Genomic DNA, 13,882 nt, shown 5'->3' on the forward strand with positions numbered 1-13,882 from the left:
ATTAAAGGAGAATAAAGAGACATAATTAAATGCAATACATGAGCCTGGACCTGATCTAAGAATGGAGGAGAAATACCTGAAAGGATGTTATTGGGATAACTGAAAAAATTGTAATATGGACTATATGATTTATATCAATGTTAAATGTCTCGAATTTCATAACTGTACTTATTGTGGTTAGATAAGTGAATATCCTTGTTTGTAGGAAATGTGGGTGAAAATATTAACTGGTAAAGGAGCATGATGTACATAACCTACTCTCAAATGTTTAAAAGATACATAATAGAATGATAGAAGAAAAGTGGCAAAATATTGAAAGTTGGTGAATCTGTGGGTATATTGGAGTTCTCCATATTATTTTTGCAACTTCCCTGTAAGTTTTAACTTATTTCAAAATAGAAGGTTTTAAAAATCTCCAGACAAATGACACAACAGAGTCTCTGGGAATGACACTGAGGCACTAGGATTTTAAAAATCTTTCCAGGTAGGGTTGCCAAATTTGGCAAATAACAGTACAGGATGCTCACTTAAATCCGAATTTCAGATAAACAACAATCTTAATATTTTTTAGTATAAATACCTCCCATGCAGTATTGCTGCCTACCCAAGGAAGTACGCTCTTGGAATGCAATTCTTCTTTTATTTCATTTTATTTTTTTATTTGGCTGTGCCAGGTCTTAGTTGTGGCAAGTAGGATCTTCATTGCTGGCATGCGGGATCTTTTTTAGTTGTGGCATGCGGGCTCTTAGTCGAGGCATGCAGGATCTAGTTCCCTGACCAGGGATCGAACCCAGGCCCCCTGCATTGGGAGCGCGGAGTCTTAACCACTGGGCCCCCAGGGAAGTCCCTGAAATTCATTCTGATACCTGTCCTCTGCTAGTCTTGTAGCATATCAGAGACATTAACATGCATTATCCTCCTTCAATATCTAACATCATCTCCGTTTCTACTCTTGCAGTGAGATAGGGACTGAGATAAATATAAATAGATATTAAATGGCCAGAGTTTATGATGATGAAAAGAAACACTTAATGAATCTAGCATCTTCTATACTAATGATAATGAAGGTCAATAATTTTTAACACTGATTATGCATATGGTAGCCAACCTCTAAGGTGGCCCCCAATGACTCCGCCTCCTGGTATTCACAGCCTTGTGTAATCCCTCCCACATTGTGCCAGGGTTGGTCTGTGTGACCAATAGCATACAGATGAAGCGATGGTATGTTGCTTCTGGACTTAGGTTTTAAAAGACATTTAGGCTTTCATCTTAGGTGCATGCCCTGCCTCTGGGGGAAAGAAGCCATGCGGTGAGCAGCCTTATGAAGAAGTCCACATGGTGAGGAACTGAAGCCTTCAGCCTACAGTCATGGGAGTGAGCTTGGAAGGTGATCTACAGCCCCAGATGAGTCTTCCTTTGAGACTGCAGCTCAGCTGACATGAGAGACCCTGATCTAGAACCACCCAGCTAAGCCGCTCCCAGATTCCTGATCCCCAGAATTGTGAGAAATAAATGTTCTTTGTTTTAAACTGCTAAAATTTGGGGTAATTTGTTACACAGCAAAAGATAACTAAGGTATCAAGATATAATGTAACATAATGTATCATCTAAGTATACATGCTTCCCAAAAGAATTCTTTGAAGCAGGAACTATTACATTCCCCATTTTGCAGGAAGGTAAACTAAAGCACAGAAAGGGCACGTTGCTCCAAATCACCCTACCAGGAAGTATAGATGGATCTGTTTCCAAAGCCCTCCCTCACCCCTACTCAGGAATTTCAGAGCCTTCCATGTTTCCGATGCTGGGCTGAATCAGCCTGACCTTATTATTTCATCTTATTTAATTCTCACCATAGAGTGAGATAGGGGAGGTAATTCCAGAGAAAACCACCAGCCAGCACAGGCAGGAAGCCCTCAAGTTAACAGGACACACACTTTACACTTACCTATAAGCTAGGCAGAGCAGATTTTGTTTTCTTACTTAGAGACAAGTAAGCTAAGACTCTGAGTGGGTAAGGCCTTTGCCCAGACAAAACCAAACAACCCCGGGAGTGGTGAGCAGGTAGAGCTGGGCTTGAATACTTCTACTCCTCTCTCCATCCTACCAGGCTACTCCCTAATCTAACTATTGAGGGGCATGTTCTCTGAAGTTGCAGAAGGCCCTCCCCATACACACTGCAGGAATGTGTGTGTGTTGTGTTGATGGGAGGGTGGGGGGGCTCACTGGGGACCCTGGAAACTACTTCATCCCTCGTGTCCCCGTTCAAGGAAAAGGAAGGGAAAGCTCTCACTTTTCACCCCTCTCTTCACTCTTCACCCCTCTCTTCCTTTCCCTGGGGTGTGCTCCCACCTGGGAGAGAGAGGGAATGCTGCTCTCTCTGGGAGGGCCAGTCCTTTGGCCTTTTACCTAAATGCCAATCCTTTCCCTCCCTGGAACTGAGAACCTGTGGCCACCCCCTCCCAATTCTAACTCTTCACTGCTGTTCTCCTGTGGATTAGGCTGCAATTACTAAGGACTGAGCTCTTTTCTCGACAAACAAAAGCAGACCAAAAACAAAACAAAACAAAAGACAAAACAAACATACAAAAAGCAACCCTTTGAAAACAGCAAGAGGGACTGGGGTTAAAACTGAGTGGGGACTTCCAAACCGATCCCCTGTAGCAGGTGGTCAAGAGAGGCTGTAGGTAGTATTAGGTTGGCCAAAAAGTGCCTTTGGTTTTTTAAGTAAAAATAAAAGACACATTTTTCATTTTCACCAAGAACTTTATTGAACAACGTATTCACCCTTTTGTTCCACTACCTTTTGCCATTTTTCAGGCAGCTTCATAATTCCGTCTTCCCAAAACTTTATCTTTTTGAGCAAAGACCTGTTCCAGGTGCCTTTTACAGTCTTCCAGGGAACTGAATTTTTTTTCATTAAGAGAATTTTGTAAAGACCTAAATAAATGGAAATCTGAAGGCGCAAAGTCTGGTGTATATGACGGATGAATCAGAACTTCCCAGTCAAGCTGTAACAGTTTTTGCCTGATCATCAAAGAAACATGCAGTTTCCGTTATCCTGATGGAAGACTCTGCGTTTTCTGTTGACTAATTCCGGATGCTTTTCGTCGAGTGCTGCTTTCAGTTGGTCTAATTGGGAGCAGTGCTTGTTGGAATTAATTGCTTGGTTTTCCAGAAAGAGCTCATAATAGAGGACTCCGTTCCAATCCCACCATATACACAACATCACCTCCTTTGGATGAAGACTGGCCTTTGGTGTGGTTGGTGGTGGTTCATTTCGCTTGCCCCACCATTTCTTCCATTCCACATTATTGTACAGTATCCACTTTTCATCACCCATCACAATTTGTTTTAAAAACGGAACGTTTTCCTTACGTTTAAGTAAAGAATTGCATGCAGAAATAGGGTCAAGAAGGTTTTTTTTCACTTAACTTATGTGGAACCCAAACATCAAAGTGATTAACCTAACCAAGGCGGTGCAAATCATTTTCAACACTTGATTTCGATATTTTGAGTATGTCGGCTATCTCCCGCGTGGTATAGCATTGATTGTTCTCAGTTAATGTCTCGATTTGATTGCTGTCAACTTCAACTGGTCTACCTGACCGTGGAGCCTCATCCAACGGAAAATCTCCAGCATGAAACCTCACAAACCACTTGTGACACTTTCGATCACTCACAGTGCCTTCTCCATACACTGCACAAATCTTTTTTTGCATTTCAGTTGCATTTTTACCTTTCTTGAAATAATAAAGCACGATATGCCAAAAATGTTGCTTTTTTCTTCACACAAAAATGGCTACACAAAAATTCACCAATTTTGATGTCTTTTTTTAAAAGCACGCTGATATGACAGCTGTCACATAAAATCTAACAAAATTGTTTTGAATGAAGTTAAAGACAACTAAGCACTACTAGAGCCATCTTATGGAAAAAACTGAATGAAACTTTTGGCCCACCCAATACATACTTTCTTTAAGATCGTTCTGGAAAGTATCTCTCTTGACCAGAGTGGTACTGGAGGCTGAGTGGGTAAAAATGTCTGGGAGTACCCCTGTTTGCGATGTGACTGGGGAGGAAAGATGGAGGTGGTCCTTCTAGGAATCAGGAGAGACCAGATGACTCAGCAGAGTTTGTCAGGGTTCCAGTCACCTCTTGTCTCCTCTTCAGGAGAAGAATAAAATCTGCCACCTGGTGTAAGTGAGCTCTGAGAGGGATGTCTGCTTTCTGAGTCAGCCGGTGAGCTCGAAGAGCAAGTGAACTTCTAAAGCAGAGTCCACGGCAGGCAGGCTGCAGCCAGCCCTCTGGATCACCTTGGCTTGGCTTCGGAGACTGGCCTGGAATGTCTGTGGTGGCCCTGTGGGCCTTGCGGGGGATGGTGAGTCACCTCTGAGCTGGAAGAGCCAGCAAGCCTCCAAAGCTCTTCTGCTACTCCAGCTCCCGGGGCGCATCAGTCCAGATGCCAGGAGGGTCTGGGAAGCAGCACCCTGGGTTCTCCTGCAAAAGAGCTGCCATCACCCCCTCCTGCGCTGATAAAAACTGTCCCTGGCTCTGCAGACACCCCAACCCCACAGACTTTCTCCACCTCTCTGGGCCATCAGCCTTTGTGTCTGGGCTTCCAACCAGTGAGGGGCATTTCCTGCTTCCCCATCCCCTGTGTCCATCTGATCCCTCACATCCTAGAAATTCTCCTCTGTGGACTGAGGCTCTGCTCACTCCCTGCCCTGCCCCCACCCCTGCACTGCACTGGACTCCACACACCAGGGCACTGCCCACTGTGGCATCGACAGGCTGGTTGGGTTGCCAGTTGGGTTTATTGAACTATTTTAAGTCCAGCAGGCCCTTCTGATCTCCAGAAACTTCCCAAGGCCATATTTCCCATTCCCTGGCCTCCCAATACACCGTGCGGGGTCGGGGCTGTAGGTTCCCCTGGGAGTCTGGTATCTTCTCTGATCTCCTTCCCTGGTCCTCCCCACATCTGTCCCTCCCCCAGGACCCAGGCCACATTTCTCCCTAATCTGTCCACTGTTGGGCATGAGAGCCCCAAATCAAAGGGAAACAGGGAAGGGGGCTGCAGAGAGTTCACTTCCAAGAGGAAGTGGGCTAGGGACCAAAAGTGCAGCTGGCCTTCAGAGCAGCTCACCCCCAAACAAATCCCCGGAGCACCAGGCAGGGGTTCAGGGCTGCTGGGACCCATCCCAGAACCTTCCTTGACTCTGGTTCGGCGTGAGACTTAGGGGTCCCAGGGAATGATGTCCACACTTTTTGGATATGCTGTGCCTCCGGCAGTGGGGCTCAGGTTTCGCACCAACCCTTCTGAGCCCATTTACTGTACCGCTCAGCAGGAAGCAGGATCACAAGCAGCCCCCGCACCCTCTTTGGAGGCCAAATCTGAACTGATGTCTAATCTCTGCCCATTGATAGCTAGGAGATGGAATCTGGAGAGCTTGCCCAGAGAGAAGTTTTTCGAGACGGTGGAAAGTGGGTGGTGGGTCAGTGAGGTTTCCAGGAAGCAGAGGTAAGTGACCATCCTAGTCAGCTACCTCTCATCCCACACAAGCACTTAATTTCATGCTGGACCGGCTCCCAGGCTGGGGAGTTGACCTGGAAAGGAAAGTGGCCTTTACTCAGCCCTGCAGCTAACAGGCAGGGCAGGAGCGGGGCTGTTTAGGGTTCAAAGTACCCACAGAGTGTGGAGAGGGAAGAGCCTGGGAAGGAGGCCTTGGGGGTCGGCCAAACGTGCAGGCTGTGCCCCGCCCCTTCCGGACTGAGAGCCCTTGGGGACAGAGCCATGCACTAAGTGCTCGGAGAAAGGCAAAGGGTGCACCTCAAGGAGTCTCCAGTCTGAGGGCCCCGGGTCTGATCGAGGCACAGCGCAGCCTCAGAGGCCCCACTCTGATGGCAAAACACAGGGGCACATACTTCTCTCTTACAGGAGAGCAGGGCATTGGAGGAGAGAGGCTTGGACCTCATAAATCTTTACAGTTAGAGTTGTAGCTGGTCCGCCTCCCTCTGCGTCCCCACGGTGTACACGTGCCTCTTTTCCCCACCCTGCCTGCCCCTCAGCAGGAAGGCAGCTTGAGTAGAAGTTCTCAGTTCACCAGCTACCACCAGGAAACCCCCATCCTTCATGTTCCCTCAACCCTCTGCTCCATCACTCTCCCGCCCTTTCCCCAGGCAGCTGGACACCCCCTAGATATCGAGCTGGAGACACTGCCACATTGACAAAGCCGCGGGCCACTGTGGCCCCTCTCTCTCTGACCCAGGAGTAGTCTAATGTCTATGGCAGTGCCCCCCCCCAAGTTAGTGTCACCTTACCCAAGCCTGCCCTCACCAAGGGCACCCATCCTTTCTAACCGAGGGCACCTATAAAGGAAGTGGAGGAATACTGGGCTTCCCTGCCCAGAAGGGAGGAGGGGGAAGAAGAAAAGGGGCACTTAAGGTACCCTGCCCACAGGCCAGGCCCAGAGAGCAGCTGGAGATACCCAAATGTTAATTACCAATTAGCGCAGTTCAGGTGGAAAGGGCAACTTTATTACGTGTAAAATGGACTTAATGTGGCAGGAGCTGTGGGATTAATTTCTTGAGATAAGATGCTTTCAGGCTAATCAGTAGGACTGTGATATCTGGATATAAAGGAGCCGGGGCAGACTTTCTTGAGACAGGTTCCAAAGAGCCAGAAGGGAGGAGGAGACCCCTGCCCTATCCTTCTGGGAGAGCCGGAAAGGAAGGCTGGTAAGAGAGCAGCTGGGATGGGGGTGGGCGTGGGCGTGGACAGGACACTGGAGAGGAGGTGGGTCTTGGCACCCCTGAGGTGCTTGGCACCCTAGCCCCTCACTTTCTTTTCCTCTGTGAAAGAAAGAAAAGGTGGGGCTGAGGGTTCCTTTAACACCCAGGTGACAACGCAGGAAAATCCACACATCTGTAGAGCTAGCTTTGGTGTTCAGGGCTTGGGAGGAAGGCTCCTTACTGTTTTTCGTCTCTGCTGAAGATGCCCTGATGAAACGGGGCTTGCCCTCGGTAGAAGCGTCGGACATCCCTAAGTGGGGATAGTGAAGGCTGGGGGGTAGGGGTTCTACTTATGGTTTTCACTCAGGCCAAGAGGGCTGCGAAGATTTAGGTGACAGCCAATCTGAGAGCTGGAAGGCTGGCTGGTATGAACTTTGGAGGCTCTGAAGGGAGAATCTTGCCAGTCCACATGCCTGTGATGTCTAGCCACAGGGGCCAGGAAGGGGGCTGTCCCTGCACACAGGACTTCACTGCTTTTTCCTGCCAGGATCGCCCCCCTGCTGCCCTCCTCCCACCCCACTCAGACTCCACCTGAAAAACAAGAAGCAGGTCCACTCTCATCCAGGCTCCATATCCCTTCTAACGTCCCTTCTAACTCTAATGCCAGCTCCTCCCACCATCCCCAAGGTGTTGCTCTAGCCTCTTAGAAAAGCTCCAACTCCCAGGGCAAGGGCCCCCCAGCTTTCAGACTCCCCACAGGCTCTGGGGCACCAGGAGTGCGTGGCCATATTGCCTGCTTCCTCAGCACAGGGCTTCCACCTCATGCTGGTCCTTTTCTCTCTTAGCTCAGGAAATAACCATTGGAAGACGGTGGCCATGAAGACCTTCTCTCTGCTGCTGGTGTCCCTGCTCCTGGCATTGGTGCTAGGAGAGAAGGAAGAAGGTCACTCCAGGTTGGGGTGAGAAGGAAGGGGTCAGGTGCCGGGGAGGAGGCTCGGGGGGTGACTGGGTTCTATTTTCAAGGGGGAGATGAGAAAGGGAGGAATCCCAGGCCGAGAGGAAAGATGCTCGACGGAAAAAAACTTTTCAGCAGTCTGAGTGCAGAGTGAGGCTAGAACCAGGGAGTCTTTTTTTTTTTTTTTGCGGTACGCGGGCCTCTCACTGTTGTGGCCTCTCCCGTTGCGGCGCACAGGTTCCGGACACGCAGGCTCAGCGGCCATGGCTCACGGGCCCAGCCGCTCTGCGACACGTGGGATCGTCCCGGACCGGGGCACGAGCCCGCGTCCCCTGCATCGGCAGGCGGACTCCCAACCACTGCGCCACCAGGGAAGCCCCAGGGAGTCTTTTTTACGAGCTACTGTTGTAGATGGAGAGAGTGTGCTTAGATCTCTGGAAGGACTTCTCAGTGGTTAAGTGTCTGAAGTAGATGATAGCATCTCCCTTCCTAATGAAAGCCTTAACCAGTCACTTATGTGTGCATTTGATCAAATTTTACAGCAGGCTTCCTGTGTGCCAGGCACAAGGGATATACCTGAAGAGTGGTCCACAAATGCCACCTGCCCTCGTGGAGCATATAGGCCCAAGGGGAAAGCACATGAAGAGCCATCTAGGCAAAGCTTCAAACTGTCATGAGCGCTGTGAGGAAAAGGCAGGGAAGATTATGAATGAATATAGCAGGGAGCTCTGTTTGTGTGTTTGGGAGGCCGAGAGACGTGTCTGAGTAGAGTTAGGCCTTCTCATATGCAAGGACAAGCCATATGCCCCTGTCAACTTGGCTAAGTTTGAGATGCAGCTGTCACATATATACAAGGACAGACAACATCATGCAGAAGTTAAAGACCATAGACCTGGACCCAGACTACCTGGGGTAAACCCTGGATCATACCCACACTGTATGCTAAGTTAATCTCTTTGCACGGTGGTTTCCTCACTTACCAAAGGGAGATCTACATAGTGTCTGCCTCCTTGGGGTGGTGTGAGGATTTAGTAAGTTTCTGTATTAAAGGGCTTGTAGAGGACCTGACTCATAGTAAGTGCTGTTATATGAGAGCTCACTATTGTCAGGAAACTGAGAACCAAAGAACTGAATCTGGTGGGGCCAGGGCAAGAGGAGCAAAGGAGAAAACTATGGCTCGGTCCTTAGGGATGAGGGGGACCCCTGATCTTTGCCCAGAAGCAGAGCTTCAAACACCGAGGATGCTGGAAGTGGGTGCTTGAGCTGAGGATAAAGCCCCAGGGGCTTGATGCATGGACAAGAGGGTGTCTCCATAAAAACTGACTCCCTAGAAATGGGCTGCTTCCTTTCCAAATAGCAGCCCCTGCTGGTGACAATCATTTATCTTCGCACCCTCTGCTCCTTCTATGGCATCCTGGTTTTCCTCTCTCTCCCCTCCCTGCCCCTCAGGTTCCACACTAAGGCCAGCGACTCCCAACCACGAGGCCCCAGGTACGCTGAAGGCACTTTCATCAGTGACTATAGCATCGCCATGGACAAGATCCGCCAACAAGATTTTGTGAACTGGCTGCTGGCGCAGAAGGGGAAGAAGAGCGAGTGAGTCATGCGTGCCCTTCCCTGCTCCCTGTGCCCCCATGTGATGCACAAGGCCAGGTGGCACCTTTCGCTTAGGTGCTGCTGGGAAGCTGGACCGCATGGCGGCCCTGCCTGGGACCCTGGCTCAGGCAGCAGTCTGGTCGGGGGTTGGAGCAGGATTTGGGCAATTTTCCAATCCTTTTCTTCTAAGAGGAGGAGTCGGGAAGATGTATGGGACTCACAGAGGATCCCCGGGGGGCTGGGGATGAACCAGGGGAGCTGAATTGCTGCCAATGACTACTTGGTGGCGGCAGCTTCAGACTTTGGAAATAGGATAAACTGCTTTCATCGTTCTTCTCTATGCAAAATCTTTTCCCCTGCCCTCACTGTTTGGCCAGCATGGTAGCTCCTGAAAAGCTTGTCACTGATAGCTGAAGACAAGCAGCGGGGAGGCTGAGTAGAGAAAGAGTTCCCCTCTGCTCCTTGGGTTGAGGTACCAAAAGATTGGAGCTTCTTTGGGCTGGAGAACATCTGGAGTCCCACCTGGCCCCACCCACTCCCTAATCTTTATTTTACCAGCTGGAAACACAACATCACCCAGAGGGAGGCCCGGGCCCTAGAGCTGGCCCATCAATCTAACAGGAAGGAGGAGGCAAGGGCGCAGCAGGGGTGAGTCAGCCCACAGGGGAAGGGGTCGGGGGCGGGGGGGGTGGGTGCCTCTTGACCCCACCTCATTGTTCCCTCTCCCAGACTCCAGAGCAGGGCTAGGCCCCAGATAAGCATCCCCTTCTACTCAGAGTTCAAAGAGGGGTCTTCACAGAACTCCTGGAGGACAGCCCAAGCCTAAGGGAAAGCCTGGGAGGAAAGGGGGTGGGGGTCCTGGGAGGGAATCTGGGGCCACAGTTTCTAAGGTGGATGACCTAGTGTGCAGAGTCACCAAGTCCAGGAGTGGGGCACAAAAGAGACCTCGGAAACTGGCTTCTCCACTTCTGCCTGCCAAACTTCAGGAAGGCTTTTGTGAAACTGGGACCCTCCGAAGGCCAGTCCCCTGAAATCAGTTACCCTGTTTCTGTAGGAAGCTGAGGAATTGATGACACAGATCCTTCTAAAGAGTGAATATTCCCAAAGTAATCTCTTGGGGTTTTGGAATGCACTCTGGGACACTTGGAGAGGTGGATGGGTGGGATGTCTCCCACCAGAATTGTTTGTCTTTGCCTGTATGGAAGAGCCTATATTCCCTGGCCGACAGGTCTGGGGTGGAGCTTTGAAAGCTGAGACAACTGAGAGGCAGCTGTGTTGGCTCGTACACCCCACCCCCACCCCACCTTGTCCCACCAAGTTGGAGTCCCAGGTCCGGTATTTACTCTCTCTGGGTGGTGCCCAGGCTAAAGGCGCCTGCCTGAGGCTTTCTCCTTTGTAGCTCCCTACCCAAGAACCCCAGTGATGACGGTTTGCTAAAGGATTTACTGATTCGAGAGCTGCTGTCCTGGATAGTGGATCAGATGGAGTTCTGCAGGCTCAGGTGGGAGTTTGGTAGCTTTGGGCATCTTGCATTGTGGTTGTGAGCTCGCACTCTGGGGTCAGACACGGGTTCACATCTTCACCTCAACACATGCTGACAAATTACTTTGACTCTCTGAACCTTGGGGTTTTTGTGAAAATTGGGGCTACTTAAACCATGTCATGGGATTTGGTGGGGTTTAAATAAGATCATTCGAGGACAAGGCTGAAACCAACATCTGCAGGGTGCTAAGAGTTTGGTAACCTTGACAGTTATTAGTACCACTTGCACTTCTTCCTCAATTTCCTCCAGGTGAGATGCTGCTCTCACCTGCCCTACCCACCCGAGCCCGTCCTAACCTTAGCTTTTCCTTGGTACCGTTGTGCCATGGCACCTTCTCAGTGATGGAACCCCTAGAGTTGGAGGCATGTTGCCCTTCTCTGTAGCTGCTGCTGGTCTCAATTGTCCTCAAATCCTCCTCTTAAGCTAGGAAGTCTTTCAATCTATTATGTCTCAGAAACAAGGGATGGCTCAATACCATGAAGAGATCCACCCACCCGAATGGTGAGACAGGACACTCATTTAAGATGCAGACACCAAGGCACAGAAACCAAAACAAATTCAGACTTCGGTGCTGGGAAGTTGAGAGACTGAGGGAACAAATCTGGGATGGCTTCCTGTAAGAGGGTTAGAAGGAAGAGAGGCATGTGACCTGAACAATGGAGAAGAGAGTATGAGAAAATCTCCACAGGAAAGTGGGTAACAGTCTCTGTGCTTTTTGGAATCTTTTTGATTACTTATAATTAGAGAGGTAATTTGGAGGTAGGAGCAGTTGAACTATGGCTGGGTGCCAGGATACATTTACTTTGCTGCCTTTAAGCCGATACTGACCCTCCTCTCCCCTGCTCCACTCCTCTCTCCACTCTGCACAGGTTTCAGTGACTCTGACCAAACCCAGCTCAGAACTGGACTCTGTCCTTCACTTACTCAGCTCCTGCCTCAGCTCCACCCCAGGATACCCCAAAGAAACAAAACCAAGTTCAAGCTGAAATAAATCTTTGTGCCCGTTGTCAAAACATATTCACGTGTCTACAGAGCACTAACTGTTCATTTGTCTTCGTGTGTGCACAACCCAGTGAAAAGCAGATATGGCTCTTACCCATCTGTTAATTCATCTATTGTTTCCACGAACACTTACTGGAAATCTAACACAGGCAGAGACTGCGCTGAACGCTGGGTATACAGCAATCATGGAAACAGACACAATCCTTGTCCCCAAGGGGTTTACAGTCCAGTGGTGGAGACAGACTTTAATCTTTAAACACACAAACACATTAATAATTACATAACATGCAGAGTTATGTGAAGAAACACTAGGGAGCTGTGAGAGGACAGAGAAGCCTCATCTAGATGGAGTGGGCAGTCAGGAGGGCCTCTCTGAGAAAATGACGTTTAAGCTGAGTGAGATTTGAAGGATAAAATGGCCAAAGGGTGACGGGAGCCTTCATAAATATTAGCCAGTGCTATGGTTGCACAGCAAAATGGGCAATGGTGAGAACGGCACAAGTGGAGACTGGGCAGGTGGGCAGAGGCAGGGCCTCAAAGGCCATGTTAAAGCTTTGAGAGTTTATCCTCAGTGCAAGGACAAACACTTGAAGGATTTTAAGCAGGGGCAGGTCAGAGAAGATCTATTTGCATCCCCGAACAATCACCCTGATGATGGTGAGAATGATATTGAGATGAAGAGGGATGAATGTGGAAGAGGCTCTTAAGGGATTCCAGATTTCACACTAGGGAGTTGCCAGTGAAGGTGAAGGGAAGTGGGAGAACTCAGTTTGTCCAAAAGTCAATACCTCTTTCTTCCGGTGTTTAAATGTTTTCCCACCTCGGCATGCTGCCTTCTCCCAGGGCTCTGCATCCACGGAAGGCAAGGCTGTCTCTCTTTCCCGCTTAGTTTAGGTTACCTTTGCCTAATGTCCCCTCCTCTCCCCTTGATCTAGTCATATTTTAGCATACTAGAGTCAAACACACCTAGATTCAAATCACTCTCTAGGTCTGTGACTTGGCAAGTTAGTTCCTCTCTCTCTGAAGCTCAGTTTGCTGTCTGGAAAAGATTAAAAAGTACTCACTTCATAGGGTTGAAGTATTTTAAAATAATGCCTGGCACAAAGTAAGTGGTCAATAAAAGTTAACTTTTGTTATTATTATTCACACACTTAAACCTCAGTTTAAAAACACTGGGGTATTAGTTTAAAATCAGGGAGTGGCAAACTGGATTGGCTGAATGGCTGGGCCAGTAACCTAAATAAGCAAAGTGGGGAGTGTGTAAAATAAGGGGAAGGATTGGGACTGTGAAAATGGAAAAGAAATGTGCCCCTAAAGGTATTCTGATGACCAAACAAAACTCTTTGGAGAACCGAATTTGCCTGAGGGCTGCCAGTTTGCAATCTCTTCCAGTTCTTAACATTTTGGGCTTCCTCTCCTCTAAACTCCTAGAGTTCTAAGAGTGTGTACCACACAATTTAGAGCATGCCTTTGCTCAGAGGTTATATTTTAGTGATTCTCCATGGTAGAACTGATTGTATTGGGGAGGAGTTCAGATCTATATTTCTGTAGTCTTGGGTGTCTCTGTGAATCAGTGAATCTGTTAAGTGTTATTAAAAAAAATGTTGTACAACTGTCTCACTATGGGCCAGGCATTAATGCTCAGGACTTTCGAGACGCCATTTTTTTTCAACTTTTGGTTTTTTATTTTTTTGGCTTTTATTCGGATTTAGAAACATCATTTAAAAAAAGTCATGGTGGTCTCATTGAAAGCCTCGTCACAGTCCTTCGAGGTAATGATAGCATCATAGCTGTCAACCGTGCACTACACTGCCTCCCTGAGGCAGAGAGTTAAAGCCCATGCTCTTAGCCACTCTGCCATAAGGCCAATGACTCACTAGTCACTTAAAGCAACTGAGAGCATCTGTGACGGTCACATTCAGTGGTGCACTGGGGCAGAGGGCTTCTGAGAGCCATTGTGAAATTGTCAGGAATTCTGTGAGCAGGCTGTGAAACCATCCATAGCTTGAAACAATAGCTCCAAAGGCTGTGGTCAGAGTATTTACACTATGGAAATT

General features: G+C 48.8%; 1 protein-coding gene across 1 annotated transcript; it reads left to right on the plus strand.

The window, feature by feature from the left end:
• The first annotated feature begins 6,677 nt into the window (after window positions 1–6,677).
• Window positions 6,678–11,826, plus strand: GIP (gastric inhibitory polypeptide). The gene is made up of 6 exons (XM_029213383.1): window positions 6,678–6,735; window positions 7,580–7,682; window positions 9,134–9,280; window positions 9,839–9,928; window positions 10,680–10,781; window positions 11,693–11,826. Exons 2-6 carry the CDS (start codon window positions 7,606–7,608, stop codon window positions 11,700–11,702), a joined length of 426 nt encoding a protein of 141 aa, XP_029069216.1. The 5' UTR covers window positions 6,678–6,735; window positions 7,580–7,605; the 3' UTR covers window positions 11,703–11,826.
• The last annotated feature ends 2,056 nt before the right edge of the window (window positions 11,827–13,882 follow it).

This window comes from Monodon monoceros, unplaced genomic scaffold (genome assembly GCF_005190385.1).
Source record: "Monodon monoceros isolate NGI ecotype Baffin Bay Population unplaced genomic scaffold, NGI_Narwhal_1 Super_Scaffold_9, whole genome shotgun sequence".
Taxonomy (NCBI): Eukaryota; Metazoa; Chordata; class Mammalia; order Artiodactyla; family Monodontidae; genus Monodon; species Monodon monoceros.